The sequence below is a fragment of the Balearica regulorum genome, chromosome 21 (genome assembly GCF_011004875.1).
Source record: "Balearica regulorum gibbericeps isolate bBalReg1 chromosome 21, bBalReg1.pri, whole genome shotgun sequence".
Classification (NCBI taxonomy): Eukaryota; Metazoa; Chordata; class Aves; order Gruiformes; family Gruidae; genus Balearica; species Balearica regulorum.
Window position 1 is genome coordinate 7,837,949 of NC_046204.1, and position 22,190 is coordinate 7,860,138.

Genomic DNA, 22,190 nt, shown 5'->3' on the forward strand with positions numbered 1-22,190 from the left:
TGGAAAAAGAGAATAAGTGACCAGGTCTGGGTACACAGGCCAGTTCCTTAGTCTAATTTGACAACCCTATAAACCATACGAACTAGCTTAGAGAAGGTAAGTGCGCTGAATGTGTTAATCATAGCTAATCTAATTAACTGCAAGCTTCTAAGGCAGCTTGCTTTGCACTTTCAGGAGCAGGTCTGCTTGAGGGGATAATCGGCTCGGAAGGTTCTTGCTAGAGGTTTGCGCTGGTCAGGGATACCCCTAAGCTGGCCAGTGGTTTTATTGGAGTTGGGGCAGCCTGTCTGCTTTTCTCCCCTCTGAAACCCAGGGGGGGAAAGAAATTTACCCTTTTTTTTTTTTTTTTTTTAATCCAAAACCACAAAGGTTAGAGAATTGGCTAATCGGATTGTTTGCTGTTTTCTAGGTGCGTGTTACTATGACGCTAACCAGTCGATGTACGTGTTCGGTGGCTGCACACAGAGCAGTTGTAACGCTGCCTTCAACGACCTCTGGAGACTCGACCTGAATAGCAAGGAGTGGATCCGGCCCCTGGCATCAGGTGAGAAGTGGCAGATGTTCAACTCCCCCACACACACACTTTATCAAAACTTACCTCGTCCCTGGAGCTGGCCGGTGTGATTCTGTATTTTCCCATGTCTTTTATCATTGTCTGACCGGATTTCAGGTTATATCCTATTTTTTTCGCTGCAGAACATGGGTGTTCTGGTGGTTGCAGCACTGTGCTGCGTTGTTTCTCTTTGTCTAGAGCGGCTGCTTGGTGCTGGTTTGTGCCACGCAGGATGAGCAATGCTTACCTGCGGTCGTGAGAGCCTGTATTGATAACAATTGTCCCAGAACTGAGATTTTCTTCTTTTTTTTTTTTAATAACTTTGGTAGCTGCCACCTCAGGTATTTTGAGGAGTGGAGGAGACATGCCCGTGCGGGCTACCCACAGCAACCGGGAGAGCGTGGGAAAACAGGTACATTCCTGCAGTCCACATGCTCTGAGCTGGGCAGGAAAATGCCACAAATGATTTCCCACACTGGTTTTTGTACTCAGAATGTCACACACAGCGTGCTTGTTTTCCTTTATATTTCTGAATTTGACTAAAATAACTTTGACAAAAGCAGAAGAATAGGGGGAAGCTCTTGGGGAGGGCGGTAGTTAGTATTAAGCTAGCTATTTCAGCAAAAACTTTACATTTAACGAAGAGTAGGAAGAAGAAAAGGAGCTCAGCATCTACCAAGTGCTCCTTGCTGACTTGTCAGCTTGGGTGTGGGCTCCCTCTGACCCTGCTTCATGTGCTCCAAGTATTGCAGATTACTCAATTATTGTTTAAAGTCATATTTTTCTTGTCTGACACTTTTTTCTTATATGAAGTCCTCCAAAATCCAGATGATTCTGCGTCCTGGTGTTGTCTGGGAATTGGTCAGATGTCACTTTGAAATGTTAACACCTAACTTGGTGCTTGATAACCGCTTGCTTGTTATCAGTCTGCACAATTCTTAATATTTTGATTGGATTTTTGTGTCCACGCATCCACTGCATGATGCCTACAGGTGAGAATTAAGTAGTCGTGAACTTAAAATGGAGGAAGAAAACAAACTGCAGCCTACACATATGTGGAAACCGGCTCTCGCTCTTCCTCCTTCCCTGCTGTAGCGTTCTCCCTCTGCTCAGGGGTGGAGAAGAGGCCTGGGTAGCATAAACAGGATACCGGGTGATGCAGACCTCTGCTCTGACCCAGGACATCTATTCTTGCAGCCCAGCGAGTTCTTCCGTTGGATTGAATGTGGGGCACGACTCGCAGTGGCATTAACAAGTCCAGCCGCCGGCACCCAGCTCTGCTCAGTCACTCTCTTGGTATTTCGCAAAGTCAAATTCCCACTGCCTTACTAACAAATAACACTTTTAAAAAGAACGAGTCCTGTGGGAATATGTGTCAGAGTTAAGTCCCATGGGAAGATCCCCTGAGGAAACATTTCTGCATGCTGTCATGAGCGTGTGTAGCGAGATGGGATCGCAACTGAAACTTCAGGCAGTCTCACCAAACAGAGAGCGCTCTTGTTCCTCCATCTTCAGAGGAGATGAGTCACCTCGCGCTTGTGCCGGTGGTGGTTTCTTACACATAGCTGCTCTTTTTGGGTTTTGGGGTTTGGTTTTTTTTTTTTTGGTGCCCTTAACCAGAGGGTTGGCACCCGCTGCCTGGGAAAGAATAGTGGCTGGAGGGGGCAAAAGCAGAGAGCTTTGAAACTTGGGAGTCAGACGTAAATAAGGCAGGAGGGATTTTTTTTTTTTTAAAAAAAAGCTGACACTGATTGATTAATGCTCGATGTGTGTGCAGGCTAATTGCTCGTGGAGGTTGAGGAGGAGTTCCCACACCTGGCTGTATGGACTCTATAGGGTATGTCTTGCTCCAGAATAAGATGGTGGCTTTTCCATAAGGCCAGCTTTTGCCTCAAGAGGTTTGATCATGCTCTACTTGTGCCCTCATTAAGCACGGGCATCTGATTTAATGAGACCCGGGTAGGACTACCTAAAGGGAATGGGAGCGTGGTGCCAGGGCCATGCTAAATGCCTTGGATGTAGCTCAGGTGAGCTGAAACAGCTTCATCCCTTTCCCTTCTCCGAAGGGCTTTTCCAGGAGAAAACACCCTTTTTCTGTTGTTGTTTGTTTTCATTTGGGTTTTCTTACTTGCAGGCATTAGATGACATCAGAGCTGGATAATTCATCTCCAGCCTGAGCTGCTGCACTTCATCTAGGAGTAAACAGTTAGCCTTCAAAGAAATAATTGGCCCATGTTTCTTTAGTCTCGGAGACGGCGGAGGGAGATAATTACTTCAAAAAACCCTAATTTTTGAGGTTTCAAAGTATTTTTTTTGCTTAGATCTAAAACAATGGCATCGACTTTCTACTTTATTAGGCTGGAGCCGAACAAGAGAGTTAATGCCTAGCTTTTATGTAGTGCTTTTTACTGGTGGGGCTTAATACCCTACAAAGGAGGGTGTAAGGCAGCAGGATCTCTATTTGAGGAATGCGAACAGGAATGCTTCTAAACTCTTCTCCCTCGAGCTTTTTTGGCCACTTTGGAGCTACTTTCCACCTCCACATACTGGAGCAGGAGGGGAGTGCTAATTAATGGCTTGTATTATGTGGGAAGCTTGCAATGTTATCCCAGGGTAGGTGGTCCCTGGGAGGCAGGTGTCTTTCTCCATGTTTCGGGGATGCTTTCTTTGCCTTTATTTGCATAATTAATCTGGGCATTTCTTTGACTTTTAGCCTATCTGCACATAGAAGAACCTGATGGAGGGCTGGAGGTGGTTTATGCTGGAGTCTTGTTTATCCAGCTAGAGGCAAGGGTTAGTCTGGACTCCTCCGTAACTCAAGCTGCAGCACGCCGCTCTTGCAGCGAGAGTGCAGGCAGGATGACTTTGGCGGCAATAGTCCTCTGGTGCTCCCCAGAAATGAGCTCTCGTGCAGCTGAAACGGCCAGGAAAGAAATCAAAACCCGTTTGAAATGGAGACTCCCAGGATTTGATGCAATGGGTGACGCGGGAGCTGCAGGGGTTCCCATGGTGAGGGCTTTGGCCCTTTACCGTCGTCTGTATCTCCTGTCCGTGTCTCCCTCAGGCTGCAGCGGATAATTTATAGCAGAACTGAGAGCTTATCCCCGGGCAGTTATCCTTCTGGCCTGTGCTATTTCAGACTCTGTGTTTCTGCAGACTTTCTCCCTTCCTGTGTTCGTTAGTTCATATTCCTCAGGACTCCTGCACTTGGCCTCAGTCTGCCAGAACCATACATGAAACTGGGAAATACCTTTTTTTAAATCTGAGAGAAATATGCCGGTAGTTTTGCCCGTGCTTCCATGAGGCTTACGAGACAGAGGTAGAAAGCTTTTCTTTTTAAACCTGAGCCTTTTACTGTGCTTATAAAGTAAGGAATGACAATACAAAGATGAGGTCTTTGCAGGGAGAGGAACACTAGCTGAAATCCTATGGGATCTGTGCGTTCTCCCTGTTGTATCTGCTTTATCACCCTCAGCCAAGCGTGATCCCTCCCCCTTTGCTACCATCTTCCCTACAACTGCCTGGGAAGGCGAGAGAGCTGGAAAGACCTCGGTCCCCCCCCTTGACACAGTGTGTTTTCCCACTGCTGGGCCGTGATATCCCACTCTGATATCAGGGGAGTTCAGGAGACTCACGGCTCCGCTTTTCCTGTCTGCAGCCTGAGCGGCTGGCCCCACGTCCACCCTTCCGCCAGGGGGGTGGGTAGAGCTCTCCAGGACTTGTTTCCTGGTGTTTTTGTCTCCCTGCAGTGATGCTGAATTAACTTTTGCTGGGGAGATGGGAAAGTTTCCCAGCTCTTTCTCAAGATTTCAGGATAAAAACAGGCTTGGAGGCAAAACTCTTCTATTAGATGCTCGGATCCTCTTTGTACATGTTCACAGCATCAAGACGTAGCCACAGCAGAGCAGCTGATCCTCCTTGTGTCTTACTTCTTTAGCCTGAAAATGAATAGAGACTATCAGCCTGAAGTTTGCGCTTAAAACCTCCTGGGTAGCCTTGACACGACGCGTTAAGTGTGTGAAATAACCTCTCCCACGTCTGTTCCTCTTGGCTCTGTTCTTCCCCCAGGTCCCCTCCTTGCTTTGAGTGGGAGCTGCTGGAGTTTGAGCATCTGGTTTCCCCTTGTGAGCTGAGGGGAAGGTGCCTTTGATGGTGTTGTGTCAACAAAACTAACAGCCCAAAGGAGGTAGGAGAGACTCTGCTGTCACCTGCCCCAGGTGGTTGTATCAGATGTGGTCCCTGTGCGGTGGGAGGCTCTCTTGGCTGAAAAAAACCCTGCCCGTTAGACATCGGAGAGGTTTGCCCTTGACAAAGCTGTGCGAGAACCTTGCCCCTAGGAGGGGGGGGAAAAAAAAATCATCTCCTAGAAAACAGTGGCAAGTCTTCAAAACAGTTGGTGAAGTGTTATAAGGCTGGTCTCGATCTGCTTCGTTTGGGGCATCCTCAGTGATGTGAGCTTTGTGGAGCTGAAAGGAGACCTGAGCCACGGGAAGGACTGGGCTTCCCAAGGAAGGGACGTGGTCGTGCAGCTGAGAGCCAGCAGACATCCAGCCCTCCGCATCACAAATCCACGTGACGCCTTCGTGCACGGTGTAAATAACTTGCAGGACTCGTGGTTGCAGGGCGGTCCAAGCGATCGGTGGGGTTTCTAAAGAGTAAACAGTTGTTAGAGTAGTGGCAACCTTCTCACTTTTGGATTTAAAACCAAAGATCTCCTGAGATTGTGCGGGTTGTTCAGTCCTTGGTTGTGTTTTGCATCTCCTTTTTTCTGAATGGCCGTAACCAGCCAAGCCTTGTTACTGAAATCCTCTGCCCTGACCCCGTATTGCAATTCTTCTGTTCCCATTGCAGACTGACTTGGCTTGCAGTAATGTAGCGAGTGATCTGAGGCACATCCCTGCTTTGGGGATGAAAAGAAACCCCACAAAATCCTACCCTGACCGTGCCAGTAGCCTCTCTAGAGCAGCATTTCTCCGTCTGTCGACTGGTGCTGGTCCCTGAGACACCAGAACAGAGCTTGCAAGATGTTTCTTAGCAAAACAAATATGTATGCAAGGAAGGAAACCAGGTTTTGAAAATAAACTTTCAAAATTTAACTCAACTCATTTCCACTTACGGCCCTTGAGGGGGAGGGCTGCAAAATGGTCTTCACATCCCCGTGTGTTTCTGAACTTGGTGCAGTGTTGAACAGCCCTTTTTAATTGAAGGCACACCTAACGTTTATTAGAAACGGGATCACCTTGAACATGCTGAAGCCATGTCGCAGCTTCTGGCCTCCCGGGAATCAAAAGGAGCGAAAAGCTGATACCTGGCACAGAATAACGTGTCTAATTATGATAACAGCTACTGGCTGCGGGTGCCTGATACTTCAAAGTAGAACAGGTTAGTGAAGCGGATGGAAATCCCTCACAATATGTACAGTGTCATTCTGCTGTCACAGTATTGAATGAGCCTGGAAGAGAGGAAAGCTTTTCTTCAGCTCTTTTCCTGATCTGCTTTGTTTCTTCCTTACTGCCCTTTGAGTTTAGCAGCAGTAGGGTCTATTTCTGCTTTCACAGAGCTAAAACTTTCCGTGTCGTCATTGAAAAATCCCTGACTTTTCCACCACAATCAAAATGCTCTTTGAGCCCTCGAGCCTGGAGTGACCTGACACCGTCAGAAACTCTGCCTTAATTCCGGTGAGTCTGTTGCCTGACCGGAGCTTGCTTATCACGCAACTGATTTCTGCCCTTCTGAAACAAACCCACAAATTTCTGGGCTTCATCCATGCCATCCTTTGGGATAGACGCTGTCACAGCAGGGGTTGCTTGGAATTGCTTTCTCCAACTAAATATAGTGAGTTTTTTCTCCCCCTCTTTGGGCTTTACAAGGAGATGAACAACCAGGAGCAAAGTGGTAGTAGTCTTTGACAGCCATATCCTCCAGCCTGGTGTTCTCCTCTTGGTCTAGGAGCGCTGAAGGCTGAAGCCTTTCTAAAACGTTAAGCTGCGGTGTGGAAATAAAAGGCCAAGTGCATCTTTTGAGGAAGAAGCCTGGTAACTAAAAGAAATCTAGCTGGCGATACATACAGAAACGCTGCAAAGCACATCAGGGTCGTCCTGTTGCAGGTACGCAGGGCGGTAGCCTGCTGCTCTCAGGTGAAAACTGTGCAAACCTTAAACAGCTTCTCTTGCAAAACACAACCTTGCAGGGAGTGTGCGGGCAGCTGGGTTTGCATTTGGAAACGGTGAGCTACGCCCTGTTTTGCAAAGGAAGCAACATCCTTGAATATAGGGTTTAAACTTCTTTACTGCCCTTCCAGAGAGCAAGCCCAGAGCTCGTTTGGCAGGCTCTGAGCTGCGGTTTCGTGGAGCTCGAGCGTTTCTCGGTGCCTTTTGGTCCCTTAGTTAGGCTGTGTGAGGCAGACGGGATGCTAATTTGTTTCTTTCTTCGCTTGGGTGGTTTTGAAAAATGTCTCTAATGAAATTTGTGTTATTAAATATTATTAGCTGCCTAATCTGAGTGGGTTTAGGTTAACAACACACGTCTACCTTCCCTTTGATTTGCCAGGCCCTGTCCTCCTCCGTTCTCGTGGCCTCTCTTGTTGTTTGTGTTTAACCTCTGAAAGCTTTTTGTCATCTGGACCCATTGTCTTCCGAATCACGCTGACCCGGCAGCATGGCGTGAATTATGCCAGGAACGCAGAGGTAGAAAACGCACGCAAATTGAGCGTGTGATCTGCTGTTTGCAAGGATCCTGCAAATGTCTTTGCCAAACCAGGCAGGAAAAGCCAAAAGACTCCCCTCTTCTTCCCAGGGGTCTGTATGGCTCTTGGAGGTTTTCTGCCCAGGAATCTGCTCTCTACAAAAAAAAAAAACAAACCAAAAAAAGGCACCTGCTTGGAGAAGGCGGTGGTTTAAATGCTACAGAAGTAAAGCCCTTAAATTCTAGCTGATCACCGTGATGGGGAATGGATGTGGACTACCGCTACCAGGGTTGAAAAATAAATACCTGTGCCTCCTGTTCTTGAGCACTGCATCCAAAAGCCACCTCGCTGTGTGGCTTTCTCTGTTCCTCCGTGCCCTGATCATGCCTGGCTGCAGCCTGTCCCTTGCCGCAGCCGACACTGTTATCCTTATTGATGCACCCAAGCCAGGTTCCCGTAGCATTTCCGCATATTCCCAATATCTGCAGAGGTAATTAAGTCATGCCATAACTTCATTCCTGTCTTACAGCTTGAGGGTGGGGGGGACAAGTTTGTTCAGCAGTTAAAATAAGGAGTGAGTGGTCCTCACCTCGTCTGCAGGGATGCCGGGATGCTGCTGCCGTTGCCTCTCCGGGGCATCGTGCATGGCACTGCAGGAATGCGATGCCGGAGGCGGGCAGGAATTGCTTTGAAGAAGCCGAACCGCCTGCACACGGAGGTGGGAACGGGCCCAAGACTCAGGGCCGGCGGCAGCAGAGCCAGCGTGTATCTAACGAGCTGTCACGGTGGTGCTGAGACTTGGTAAAGATGGTTTTACATCAGCAGGCCAAAGCAACTGGTAGTTTCTCTCTCTCTGTGCCACAACAGTTGGAAGTGCAGCAAATTTTTATCTGCAGATGAAACTTGGAGGGGGGAAGGAGTCCCTGCTGTGGGAGACTTGCTCCTTGGAGCGATGGCTTGCCTGCTTTTGTCAGCAGGTCAGTGAGGCACGTCTCTCCGACCATGGTGCTTCTGCAGGGAAAGATGTTTTGCCCTTTGGATGCCCTTCTGTCCTGCCTCAGATAGTTTGGCTTGATGTGGTAGGAATATGTTGGGGGGGGGGAATACGGAGGGGAAAATGCAGCAGAGGAAGCTGGGAGAGAAGTGGCTCAAAACAGATGTTTTAAGCAATGATCTGGTTTTCTTCTTGCCTCAGCACAGGTTCAGGGACTTGCAGTTCCCTTTAAGGCAAGGAAAGAGCTGAGCATCTATACATTGATGCAGAGATGGAGTCAGGCAGGAGGAGATCCCATGCATCCGTTTATCCTTGAGCATGTGGGTTTGTTTTAGTCTGTAGGATGCTGGATCTCTTTCATTGGAGCTGGGGCTCAGCGTAGGCTGCAATCAAGAAGAGGGGAGCTGGTTTTTCTTTCCCTTCCCTGCTGCACTCTGCAGCTCACTGGCTGCCACCTCTTCTTGCTCATGTTCAAAAGGAGACACCCAGCTGGTCAGAAAAGCTGTCAGGAGTTTTTCAGGAGCATTTGAGCAAACGGGAGCTGGCGACCTCACCACGGGAAAACCAGCAAGCCTATGCATCTAATAGAGCGAGAGGTTTGATAAGGAATGGTTTTGGTAATACTTTTGTCTCCTGGATGATGAGAGGAATTTATTCAGGATTTTAAATCTGCCTGCAAGGCATTCATCGCTGTAGAAGCTTTCTCGTGTCTCCCTGCATGGAGCAGCCCTTCTTAAAACACTATCGGCATGGATTGAGTAGAAAGGCATGAAAAATAGCTTGTTGCTTTAACCTTGTCGGATTTAGATCCTCAGTGAGAAGTTCCCTGAGTGCAGATCCCTCCAGAGATTAATGGAGGAATTTTTCCCACTGTCGCCTTTATCGGCTTCCGGGATGGATGCGGAGAATTTCTAGCCTGGTTTGCAATGTCCGAAGGTAGCCTCAAGCAAGGATGGTGTGGCCAGCTGTCGAGGGCTGGCTGATGCACGCCACTCTTCAGTGTTGCGGGTGGTACGTGCTCATTTTAAACGTGACTCTGGGCCATCTGAAAATACTGCTGACAAGCATGCTGTACCAAAATTGGGGAAAACTATTTGGAGCCCTGTTGGTAAATAAGAAGTCCATGATCTGCAAAAATAGGTTCCTGGGGTTGGGTGTCCTTATATAGACAAATAAATAGTTGTGTCTCGATGGTGCTGAGCATCCAGTAGCTCCCATTGAGTTTGGAAAGGTGAATGTCTCGTACACCTGAGATTTGGGTGAAACTTGGAGCACCTGCTGTTGAAACGATGAGTAGAAATCTCTCTCCTGCAGTACTCCTTCCTCTGCCTCGGATTGCCAGCACTTGGAGAACGATTTGCTTTTGAACGGTCTCAAAGTGTAGACCTGTAATCTTTCCAACCAGTACTTCCTTAAGCAGAAGTTAGGATTGACTTTGCAAGATGGTTTTTTGGTTTTCTATAAGGATTTTTTTTCCTTTCAGGGGTCTGACTTTTCTTCCCCAATGCTTGCTTTGACAGCCCTGTGGAGAATTTAATTTCTTGCAGTTATCTGCTCGTCCGAGTTTGGCTGACTGGAGCCAAGGTATTTGCAAGCTGTCGGGAGGCTGAGAGACCAGCCAAGGCATCTGTGAAACCTTGCTATTTTATTTCCTTTTCAGGAAAGAAGGCTTAAAAATATGCAAACGGGCGCCCCAGCCACACATACTGGTTGTTTACATTGGTGTTGTCTCAGATATAATTAATGCATTGCACCAGAGAGGAAGCTGATAGCCTGAACTGGCTCCTGCCGTCAGCCTGGGCGCTCCCCTCAGCAAGAGGCACGGGAGGTGCCGAGGTGCGATGGAGGTTTCTCTGACCGTGAGCTCCCTGGTCGTTTTATATTGAATTAATCCTCTCTCAGGTCTGTCACAAAGCCTTCCATCCTTGACAGGTACATTCACCTTGGGGGGAAGGTCCGGTTTGGGCCCAGTGAAGTAAAATCCCGCTATCCCGTGGCTAGATAAGTCTCGTTAGCGGGGATGGAGCTTTGAGGAGCCTCCGGAAAGGTCCTGCTCACAGGCTTCAGGCAGGCTGTGCTGACACCTATCGGCAAGAGCTCCTGCCAAGGCATCCCAGCCAGCAGGCGCGCGTCCCGACTCAAGGTTTTTCCCTCTTTAAGCTGATGCTGCTGTTTGTGCCTTTGCCTTAAGGACCCTCTCCACCAAGATTATGTATGTAATACTCAAGATTGAGTACGCAATATTCCCTTTACAATATATATCTTAGCCGGCACGATGTGCCTTCAAAGACTCTTTAAATGCTCTCAGCCTCATTTTTATATCCTTCACAAAAGCATCTGTTGTAAAATCTCCTTAAATCTGGTAGGCATGCAGAATGACGAAGCACTAGCTCATGCTTGTCTGGAGTCCAAAAGGTGAATATTTATTCCTGACATAAAATATTTAGCAAGTTTGGCATTAAATGCCGGATTTACCGGATCGAGGGGGAGGAAGAGCTGGACTGAATATCCCTTTGTGTGTTGTACTGGGGCTTTCAGTAGGTAGGTGTCGGGTTTTCGGTAAGTAGCTGCATTTTTCTCTGCAGCAGGTTTTGAGACCAGCGTAGTCTCAGCTCTTCCCAACGCTGAGGTTTTTTTGTACTTACTCGAGTAGACTTTTCTGATTGCCCACAGGATGCTCTTTAAAGGATAGTTGAGGGTTTTTAGCCCTGTGGTAGCTATAACCTCACCAAATTACATAGCAGCCGTTTCCTGAAACACCAGTCATTTTGGGGTTCTCCGACGTCTGCAGTGCCTCTGCCGCCTCCATCGTGCTGCGGCAAACGAAATGGGATCGTGACTTGAGTGAAAATTGTGGAGCTCAGCAGAGACGGGGCACGCTCCTCTGCTAACCCGCACATACCTCGGTCCCTTCCCTACAATTAGCTGGTTATTACAGCGTTGTGTAGTCTGATACAGCAATTTCCATCCCTCCGTTTGCCTCCTGGAGGGAAGACAAGTCGCAGGAGCCGATCAACCCTTTCTCTCCAAGTGTTGAGCTCTTTAATTAGCATCAGAGCTGCTTTGTGTAGGATGTCAGACTGTTACTCAAATCACTTGAAAGTCTACAGGGTACGGCATCACTTAAGGGGGGGTGGAAAATGAGTATTAAAGCAGAGAGGTGGATCGCTGCCTGGCGTTTTGATTCCACCCACCCAGAGGGAAAAGCAGCTTTTGCAACAGCGGCACCCTTTACCGCAAGGCCAAATTTGCATTTCCCAAAACCAGGCGAGATGATTGCGAAGGGGAACATGGGGTGACCTCGCCGTAACTCACCACCTTGGAGTGATGCTGCTGGTGAGAACCGCTTGGGATGAACCCTAATAAAACCTCTCCTGCAGCATCAAGGTGCATGAGTTGCAGCCATCCTCTTTTTGCAGCTATTAAGAGATAAGGGGGGCAAAGCCCCGGGGCGTTCTGGCACTCTTATCTGCTTGTTGTTTGCTCAACTTGCTGCGTTAGGACATTTTTGCCAAGCGTTAGCACGGAGTGACTCAATAATCCTGTTGCACAGGGTTCAGAGGGCACTGCCTCTCCTTTTCAACAGCTTTATTGGGCTTGGAGTTGTGGCATGTAAGAATTTCCTGGGTAAAATAATGACTGTGACATTGCAAAAGCTTGGAGGTGACTTATCCTGCCCGGCGGGGATTTCTGCCTCAACTTTGTAAAGATTGCAAGAAACCAGACCTCTTGTTCGACGCCGTTGGTTTGACTGGGCTTGTACCATGAGCTTGTGTCATTGTAGGGTGGAAATTCAACACCGAGAGTGTGGTGGAAACTTTTTCTGTGTGTAAACGTCAGGGGGGCTGCTGTGGTTTGGTTACATACCCTCTAACCTTGCAAAAAAATCCTCTGCGATGGTGCATGGATATTTTTCTCGCGCTACCCAAGAGGTATTTTGCAGACAGGGGATGCGTGTGCCTGCAAAAGTTTTGTGTCTCTATTGGGAAGACAAATTAGATCTTGTTCGGTTTTTCTTTAAAATCTTGCAAAGCTGAATTCTTGTCTACTTCCGACCAAGGAATTATTTTTTTTTTTTAAAGCCAGATTTGAGGGAACACTAAATCGCATGTGGCTTTGGTAAGGGAAAATGATACTTTCCTGGCTCTTAAAAGCTTTAAGGGTTAGGCAGACCCAATCAAAGCCGGTCTTGAAAACATTTGTAATCTCAATACCCCATTTTGAACATCTCAGGGGTAAAAAAGGTGACTTTCTGATGCTAGATCAAAGGTAGCTGGCCATCGAGTCCTAAATGTTGAGGCTTGACTTAAGGAAAGAGCTAGTGTGCAACGTGCCGTGGACATGTCCACTTTTCTTGTAGAAGCTCTCCTTTGGCATCTCCCAGATCTGATGCTGGGATTCCCGGGATGCTCATCCTCTGCCAGTCATGCTGTATTCCGGCCTCTGGACTGCTGCTCCCCATCTTGCTTCATCTTCCCTGTGTGAAACCTCGCAAACCTCTGGCAAGGGAAAAGCTTTTGGACAAATCTGCAGACTGCTGCGGAAAAATCCTGGCTGGCCTGGGAAACAGAGGGATTTATTCTCTGGTTTCCCTTCCCATTAAAGAGGAAAGATTTGGGAATTTCACTCTGTCATGCAAGTTTGGGATGGACCTTCGCGTGCTGGGGTGGATGAGGTTTCCAGATTAGGCCCCATGATTTGGCGTCTCTAAGTCTCTGCCAGCCTAAAAGCCGGGCTAATAAATCCAGACTGAGCATCAGGCTGGCTGTGCCAGTCAGTCAGAGGCAGCGCAGCACATTTTACCCTCTGCCAAGCACATGGGGGGTGAGCACATGCTCTCCGTTTCACCGGCAGCTCCCCGAGGGAGGTACACGGTTTAAAACAGCAGTGAGGCAACCGTCTCTTCCCACAAGGAAAGGTCTGAGGTGAGGTTTTTGTAAGTCGGAGGTGGAGTGCAGTAGGTCCCAGCCATCCTTTTAAAAGCCTCATTTCTGCTGTGACATCCGACAGCTGGGTCAGGGGTTTTTTTTCCATTCTTAAAAGGAATTTGCTTTTTACTGCTTCTTTTTGACTTGCCCTAAGCAATACAAGTTCCTTTGGGTGAAACCCCCTCAAAACTTTTTGTTCTTCTGCAGATGGGTTATATTGAAACACTCTGACGAGATACAAACCATTTAGGAAACGCCAGCGCTGGTCACCAGCAAATGTTGTTTTCATACCTGACTAAGGTTCAGCATCTCCCTCTGGCTTTTTCTTTGGAATTATACTATGCTTCGCCGATAATGTACCCACCAAATTAAGCGCATTCTTGTGATGGGACATAATTTGTTGAACAAACGTAATTTGTTCGCAGGGAGAGGCTGGCTTTGGCAGGCAGCTGCTGTGTTTCCAGCGTGGCTTGAGCCACAGTGGAGCAGGACCATTGCCTTGCCCCTGTTCTTTTTTGTTTGTTTTTTGTTTGTTTGTTTGCTGGTGCAGGTAGAAGCTGTTAGCCCCGAGCCCTTCCCCAGGATGGTTTCCTACACCTTTGGTGTGCAGATTGTAGGCAGCTTTTGAACCTCGGGAGCTTGGCTTCCTTTGCGCATTAAAATCCACTGGCTGCTGGACAAGCTGACTTTAATTTCTCGGCTTTGAAATTGGAAACGGGGCTGTGGGCCTGTTTTTGTTTATCCTGGCGTGTGAATCGAATCGGCTGGCAATGACGGTGATCAGCTCATTGGAGTCGTAGGAAGAATAGCATCGTCTCTCTGGAGCTAAGGTGGCTTGAGAAATCCATCGGATCCAGCAAGAACAGCCCCTGGCTGTTACTGCTAGCTCTCACCTCCTCTATCTCCAGAAATCTGCCTTAGTAAAATCCCCCAAATTTATCCCCTTGATGCAACCCCAGAACTCTTTCCACATCTTAACCTTCCCCCCCAAAACAGTGCAAACCTTTGGCTCTGCTCCAGTGCATCTCTTTTACGATTATTTCCCCAAATCATGTCGATCTGAACTGATCCTTTCATCTTGGTAATCCCTTCAAATCAGGCACTGTGGTGTTTTGATGTAATTTTATTTTATTTCCCACACACACACACTTTGTTTTTTATTTTAAGCTCCACTTAGTATTCATTTTTGGAGTCACTTGGAGCTGCACCTATCATAGGTAAAAGGCTGGTCTGGAAATTCATGTTACGTGTGCCCTCACAGCCAGGCTTTTCTTTTGTGGTCGCTGATCTGTGCACGTGCTGCTCCGGTTGCATTAGGGGGCTGAATAAATGGGCTTTAAAAAATGCTTATAAGGACAGATCCTAAATAGATAGCATCCAGAGCTTATGTCAGAAGCGATCAGATGCTGGCATTTCTCTTCCAAACATCTGCGGAAGCCAGAGATCTTTGTTTGTTTGTTTTTTTTTTGAAAAGTATGTATCTGCTTTGAGAGCCAGGAAAATCCATCAACTGGAAAAAAAAAAAAAAAATAGCTTGGACCAGCTTTTAGCTACTCATCCTGACAGAATAAACAGCGTCAGCTGTAAAGAGATGTTGCCTTCTATGTTTAGGAGTAGTTAACTGTGCTACACCCTCTGCTTGCTTGAATTTTTATCCCCAAGGAGAGATAATCTGATATTGGGCTGGATGGTGTTATCAGGGTGTGGAGCTTGGAAACCCAGCCAGAAGAGTCCTCTCTGCGCTTCTCGTCATCCTGACCAGGGGAGCAGTGGAAACCAGTGCAATTAGCTAAGGATGTTCTTCTGCAGACACTTCAGTCCCTGGCGAGGAACAGAAGCCATTTCATTTGCAAACGTAATCCCAGAGAGGAAGAAGCCCTCCAATGTCAAGTATGTTCCTGCAAGCCTTTGAAATGCCGGCACATCCTCTAAAGAGCTTGGACTTTGAGCAGGTTGTTACGGGGCCCCACGTAATTGAGTCGTGTCCCTTTGATGTCCCTGCACTCCTCTGCATACTTGAGACCTGAAGTCACAAAGGCTGCTGGTTGCCTTCCCCCTTCGCCTGGGCAGGGCAGGCGTTGCTCTGCCTCCCTCCAGATGCTTCTGCTCTTCCCGGGGACGGCGGCAGCAGTACCCGGCAGCTCTCCCCTGCTTTAGAGATAAGTGGTATTTGTTCTCCAGGTTTCAACCCCTCTTTGCCCACGTATTTCTGCTCAAACACAAGATTGCTGAAGCCCTGTCCGGTACAACAAGCTTGCGGTGCGTCTCTTGTAAAATTCAGATTTTTTTTTTTTTTTTTCTGTGTAGCAGAATGAAACTCCGCTCATTTACACCCGTACTACATCCAATAACAGGGAAAGCTTCCTGAAAAACCAGGGCTAGCCTCTGCCCTGGGCTGTTTACATCTTGTTGACTCATTTGGGAACCATCTCTGTGTCTGAGGCTGGGGTTGACCTGCAGGTTACAGCAGTAGGAGGGTGGCTTTTCTCAGTCTGCACCATCCCAGACCTTTCAGAGCAAAGTGCCCATCTGTTTCTCCATCCTAGGGCAACTCCAGTTAACCCTTTTTCTTTAAAAATAACTTAATTTAAACCCAGCACCTTTCACCTCTTTCTGCCTTGTGGTATCCTCGATGGAGAAGCCCAGCCAGCCGATTCTCTGCAAGTCACGTAGAAATGTTTCTAGCAATCTAGTTTGCGATACCAAGCTTGGGAGAGCAACTTTATGCTCTGCTGGGGAAATATTTAGGCTGGAAACTGGCTGATGTGGATTAATGAATTGCTCACAGCCAGGAAAACTGGAATTGGGAACAAAGAGTGATCAAATGTGACCCTCTTCCGGCACTCTCATCTTTAAGGAGACCTCGGGTATAGCTCTGGCCACGCTATATATGTGCCTCAGCACCAGAATTGTTTCCTACACAACTTTATTCCCTTTTTTCCCCCCGTAGCCGTATACCTGAGAGCAGCAACGGAATGCGCTTTGTCCCTGGAGAAAGGCTCGGGCACCCTGCGGCCGTCTCCTCTGCGTCTGGCCAGGGGTTGCTTTTTGGCTGGGCTCTTACCACCCACCACCTGGAAGCCATCGCAATCGAATTGCTTTTCTAAGCTACAGCATCTTAAAATAGCTGCTCTGGTTTCTTTTAAAAATAGTCGTCTCTGTTCTGTATGTCGTTACCTGCTAAAAATGTTTCTCAAAGTCCTATTAGGACAGCGAAGGAGAGAGGTCGGTTTGGTGTATCGGTCTTTTTGGAGAGGGTGATGATGCTCCCGTGGTCACGTTTGCAGCCTTGCCCTTGAGCTGCCCCCGGTTCCCGCAGCTGGGCACACGCAGCTGGGTTTTTTTTGGGTGATGTATTTATGATTATTTTGAAAGCTTGACTGCAGAGGTGGAGGAATCTGCCTGGTGATGGTTGTGGGAAGGAGGATGCTCAGACACATCAGTCCTGGCTAGAGAGGCTTCGGCTTTTCCTGGGAAGCAATTCAGCACCTAACCCATCGATGCGAGGTAGTGACGCAGCACTCACAGCAGTAGGTTGAGAGGCGAGCTTGGCACTTTGCTGTGCTGCAGGAAAATCTTGGGGATATACAGCATTTTCCAAGCGCAGCATGTCGCGACAGCACTGAGCCCAAGAGGCCGTGTCATCCTGCTCGTGCCGTCCTGCTCGGGAGGTCCCTGTCCCCTGCGGAGTCTTTTGAACCTCAAACAAGCGAAGCAAAAAGCCTTTTAATTTTTAAAGGAGCACTTCATTCTGCAGACTCAAGGAGCAACTTAATGTACGCAGCAAAGCGTTTAGGGTTTAATCATGGTGCTTTGCTTAAAAAAAAAAAAAAAAGGATTTGGTGTGTGAGTACCCATACGATCTGCCACAAGCAGCGCCGGATGCGTTAGAATTGGTATTTGCTCTCCCGCCTTCTTTGGGGAGAAGTTACTAGGTATTCGGAGGTAATTATTGCTTTTATTCAGTGCTAAAGCAATGATTTCAAGGGATACATTAGAAAGCTAGCAATTTCCTGCCAGTGAGTGACAGATGTTTTGCCATCCATGAGATGTGCTTTCAGGCTCCTACTAATTACGATGACACAAATTGGCAGTAGTTTTCTTCCCAGGCTCCCAACTCTAATTTTGCCTTCTTTTCTGCTATTTTTTTTTTAAAGGTGGAGTCTCTGTGTTGTCACACTTGAGTAAAACTCACACAGAGTTCGGTGCTTGCGTTCAGTCGTGGTTTCTTAACCTTCCCTTTCTCTATCCCTGCCCAGGTTCGTACCCCTCGCCCAAGGCTGGGGCCACGCTGGTGGTCTACAAGGATTTACTTGTGCTGTTCGGTGGGTGGACACGGCCGAGCCCTTACCCTCTGCACCAGCCAGAGAGGTTCTTTGATGAAATCCATACGTACTCGCCCTCCAAAAACTGGTAAGAGCACATCTGGATTCGAAGCCTAGGCTTTGATCCTGTAAAAATGTGTCTGTACTGCAGCTGGAGGAATGCCGGAGGGTGTCTCCAGGCTTGCCTGGGACTGGCTCGTAGGGAAACTTGGTTTCCTAGGTGTGTCTAATCCTGGTGTGTCTGTGATGCTCTTACTGAAACAACAAAAAAGAAAAAAGAAAAAAAAACACAAACAAACCCCACAAGAACACACCGGAGATGCGGGCACGCTGCTGTCTGGCACCTCTTGGGTGGTGGTTGCTGTCAACTCGGACCTAAAATATGCTAGACTCCCCAAATGTTCCCATCCAGCCAAGCGGGAAATCTGGATGTGAATATTTAAAACACATAATTGATTTGGCTGCAAGACAGTGAGGTCTTTGAGGGAAGGAAGAGATAAAGCCTTAACTCCTGGAGGTCTTGCTTTTAGCCATGGTCCAGAACTCAAAGCTCCTGTGGCCCTCCAAGGGAGATGTGATAAAGCAGATATCTGCACCGGTTTAGTAAGCTCTCTGCCTTTACAGCTCCTGGGCTCTTAAGAAATCATCCAGCAGCAACCGCGGAGGTGGCAGGAATTTTCCTTTCCCCTTTAAAACACCTTTCGGCTGGTTTTAGACCAGGCTTTCTCACTGATGCTTCTGTGTGAGAAAGGAGCAAATGCTGTATCAAAGCAGCAATGGTTCCTGCTCCTCTTTCATTGAGAACTTTTCATCATCAAAAGTGTCAATTAGCCAGTGCACTTTTGGGCAGTGTCGTTAGAACACTGTAATTAAACCACGTTTGAAATAATTCAGGGCGAACTTAATTGAAAAGGGCGATATTTCCAACTTGGCCTTGTGACTTTGTCATGCTTTAAAAATGTTTAGCGCATTAGTATTTCTAATTAGTTTCATTATTATTTGGATCTTTGGAGGTTTTCCTCTGAAACTTGTTCTTGAAGAGTTTGCCGGGCCCCTGGGATTTTTCATTTTGCCGTTCATCCCAGCACTTTCCTACCCGATGGTGAAAGTCTTCCTCCCTCTCCCCCCAGGTGGAACTGCATCGTGACCACCCATGGCCCCCCTCCTATGGCAGGACACTCCTCCTGTGTCGTCGAAGACAAGATGATTGTCTTCGGGGGTTCGTTAGGATCTCGGCAAATGTAAGTTCGGGGCGAGGAACAACTGCTCCTGCAAGCGAGGAGCGTGTTGTGGTGGTCCCAGGGTAGCTCATAGCGTTTCGGAAGGGAATCTGTGCAGGGTTTTGGGGTCTGTGAATCCCCTCGAGGCTCCAGCCCATGAAAAATCCAATTTTGCCACAAAACTCTGCCCTGACCCCATGTTTCAAATGCCCAGAGGGTGTGGTCGTACCAACGGTATCGTCAACGCCTGTTTTCTCGTCCTTGCAGGAGCAACGACGTCTGGGTGCTGGATCTCGAGCAGTGGGCTTGGTCCAAGCCCAACATCTCTGGGCCCAGCCCTCACCCACGAGGTGGCCAGTCTCAGGTGAGCCCTGCTGCTCTACTTCAGCTCCCCAGCATCAGCACACGCTGCCACAGATAAACCAGACGTGGCTTAATTTCCAGCTTCCAGGCAGCTCTCAGCAGGTCACCTGAAAGCTAGCACCTGATTTCCAAGTTATCTTTGCAGCCTTTGCCCGCCAGGCCCTTGTTTCCTCTATCCGTCTGTTCGGTGAGGGTGCACTTTTAATCTCTCTAACGCTCAGGCAGGTACTGTGCCGTGTCTTGCACATGACTCAGAACTCTAATGAGCATTTCTAGAAAACAAATAGTTATTTTCACCCAGTGATCGTTCCCTGTGGCATTTAAGATCAATGCAGTGTTATCACAAGTTGGTTTGGCTTGGCGCCCTTTTGATTGCTTTGCTCTCCTGATTCTCGGTTCGAGCGGCTCAGGATTGTACCCGCTCAAAGCACGGGTCTGGCAGCGCCTGTTTTATTGCCTGCCCGAGGCAGGGAGCTCGTGGGAGTCACCCGGCTCGATGCAGGTGTCTCCGTCACAGCTGGCATCCCTGCCTTCCCTTTCTGGTCCCCAGGAGGACGGTCGACGCTTCCCAGAGTGCGGTTCATCTCAGCCTAGCGGCGCACCCAAAAGAGGTCGGGGTGGGTCATGCTCGATAGTGCCTTTCTCTCTGTCCACTGGAAAAGGAGACAAAGGGACTGACTAGCTCACCCACCGCCAGCATCTAACAAATACCGCTGCAAGCCCCTGGCCTCCCAGGAGGTCCTTTTACCTTCTGCCCTTTAGTGAAGAGGGGTGTTGAGTCCCCTGGCTCGGCTTCAGGAAGGGGAATTGCTCTCCTCTGTAAGAGGAACTGGTCTGTGAGGTGTTTGAGACAACGCAGCGGGGTCAACCCTGCATCCCGCTTTGCCTCAGGCCTAGCAAAACCGGCTCTCCGTCCCAGCTGCTCTCCGTCCCAGCTCCACTCCTCATCCCGGGGCGGACAAAATTCGGCAGCGTCTGTGCGGCTGAGAAGCCGTAACCTGGCTCTGCCTGTGCTTGGAGGCTTTGCTGAAAGTGCCGGGGATGGTTTTGCGTCCTTCCCAGTCTGAAATGCTGTTCTTTGCTCCCTCCAGATCGTAATAGACAACGAAACCATTTTAATCCTCGGTGGCTGCGGTGGTCCCAATGCAGTAAGTGTCCTCAGGGGAACACGGGCGTGAACTGCACGCGTCTCGCTGTAACTGTAAGCTGGGGGTGCTGGGCTGGGGAGAGGGAGTACGCTGCACGTTACCCAGGTGGCATTTTATCCTGCAAATCTGGGCTCCTACGCAGCAGATAATCCAGAGAGCTGTCTAGCTATTGCTAGAGCTGCTTTAATTAAGAAAAAAGCACCCCAGGCACTATCTGAGCAGCTCGACGAGGTTAATTGAGCCTCGGAAGAATTAGCCCTGGTTTTATACTGGGGTAGAAGATGGAGATGAAGGGATTTGTCCATGGCCGTGGTAGGGTGTAGTCACTTCGAGGCGGTCAGATCCTGATCTGGGTCACCATGCCTCTGTCTGCAGCAGCAAAGCACCACTCCTACCTCTGATGGGATGATCTCAGCAGCAAACCAGGCTCCTAAATCTGTCACGCTTTTCTTCACAGCTGTTTAAAGATGCCTGGTTACTGCACATGCACACGAACCCCTGGACCTGGCAGCCGCTCAAGGTGGAGAACGAAGACCATGGAGCCCCAGAGCTGTGGTGCCATCCTGCCTGCAGGGTACGGACGCACTGGGGTCTCTGCTCTCTCGTATACATCTGTTGATCTTTATCGCCTGCCCAGAATGCTCCATAACCCCCGTATTTTTTTCCCCAGTACAGCATGAAAAGTCATCCTGCCATTTGTAACCTGTTCTCTCTCCTTCTTCTCTTGCAGGTGGGACAGTGCGTTGTGGTCTTTAGCCAAGCTCCCAGTGGGAGAGCCCCGCTAAGTCCCAGCTTGAACTCTCGCCCCTCTCCTATCAGTGCCACGCCGCCCGCCCTGGTCCCCGAAACACGGGAATATCGTTCTCAATCTCCCGTCAAGAACACGGATGAAGCTCCCTGCGTCAACGGCCGATGGGGCACCTTGCGACCCAGAGCGCAGAGGCAAACCCCCTCGGGTTCCCGGGAAGGCAGTCTCTCCCCGGCCAGAGGGGACAGTTCCCCCGTACTCAACGGTGGGAGTTTATCACCTGGAGCCACGGCGGCCGGCGGTGCCTCCTTGGACAGCCCCGTGCAGGTCGTATCGCCCAGCACGCCTTCCGCAGCCGAAGGATACGACCTCAAAGTTGGGCTCGCCCTGGCGCCGCGACGAGGATCGCTGCCGGAGCAGAAAGATCTGCGTTTGGGCTCCGTTGACCTGAGCTGGGAACAGAAACCGGCTTCCGTCATCTGCCAGATGGACGGTGCGGAGGGCAGGACAGTCGGCGCGAGCATCAGGAACCCCCCCGAGCAAACCAACGGCATCCACACGCCGCCCCACGTCGCCGGCTCCCTCCCGGGGGCCGTTTCCCCTGGCGCGCTCCGGAGGAGCTTGGAGGCGGTCAAAGCCCTCTCTTCCAAAGCCACCTCGGCTTCTGCGGCGTTGAGCCCTCCCCTGGCTTCTTCCCCGGGTTCCCCGGGCGCCGAGACGGGCTCGGCAGCGCGTCCGGGCTCTGCCCAAAGCGACGGCCATTCCTTACCTCCCATCGCTCGTCGCCTGGGCCACCACCCTCCCCAATCCCTCAACGTGGGGAAGCCTTTATACCAGAGCATGAACTGCAAACCCATGCAGATGTACGTGCTGGACATTAAAGACACGAAGGAAAAAGGACGAGTCAAATGGAAAGTGTTCAACAGCAGTTCGGTGGTGGGGCCACCCGAAACCAGTTTACACACGGTGGTGCAAGGCAGAGGGGAGTTAATCATATTCGGTGGCCTCATGGACAAGAAACAAAACGTGAAATACTATCCCAAAACAAATGCCTTGTACTTTGTGCGAGCAAAAAGATAATGCGGCCCCAGCCCTTCGCCGCCGTCACCTTCTCCCCTCCCTCCCCGTGGCTCTTCCCTCTCCCTTCCAAGCCCTTTCTCTGTCCCGCAGGCGTTCAAACTGTGAATTAGGGAGCAAGAAACCAATAAAGTCCAAGCAAAACCTCC

General features: G+C 49.2%; 1 protein-coding gene across 2 annotated transcripts in view; it reads left to right on the top strand.

Annotated features, from left to right (window-relative positions):
- Positions 1 to 22,190, top strand: part of FBXO42 (F-box protein 42) — a 46,475-nt gene extending 24,285 nt beyond the window's left edge. For both annotated transcript variants that reach the window (XM_075773014.1, XM_075773012.1), the window contains exons 4-10: positions 410 to 544; positions 17,420 to 17,573; positions 18,616 to 18,726; positions 18,973 to 19,069; positions 20,160 to 20,216; positions 20,674 to 20,790; positions 20,947 to 22,190. In XM_075773014.1, coding sequence (XP_075629129.1) covers positions 410 to 544; positions 17,420 to 17,573; positions 18,616 to 18,726; positions 18,973 to 19,069; positions 20,160 to 20,216; positions 20,674 to 20,790; positions 20,947 to 22,044 — 1,769 coding nt within the window. In that variant the 3' untranslated portion in view covers positions 22,045 to 22,190. The remainder of the gene's footprint in view (positions 1 to 409; positions 545 to 17,419; positions 17,574 to 18,615; positions 18,727 to 18,972; positions 19,070 to 20,159; positions 20,217 to 20,673; positions 20,791 to 20,946) is intronic.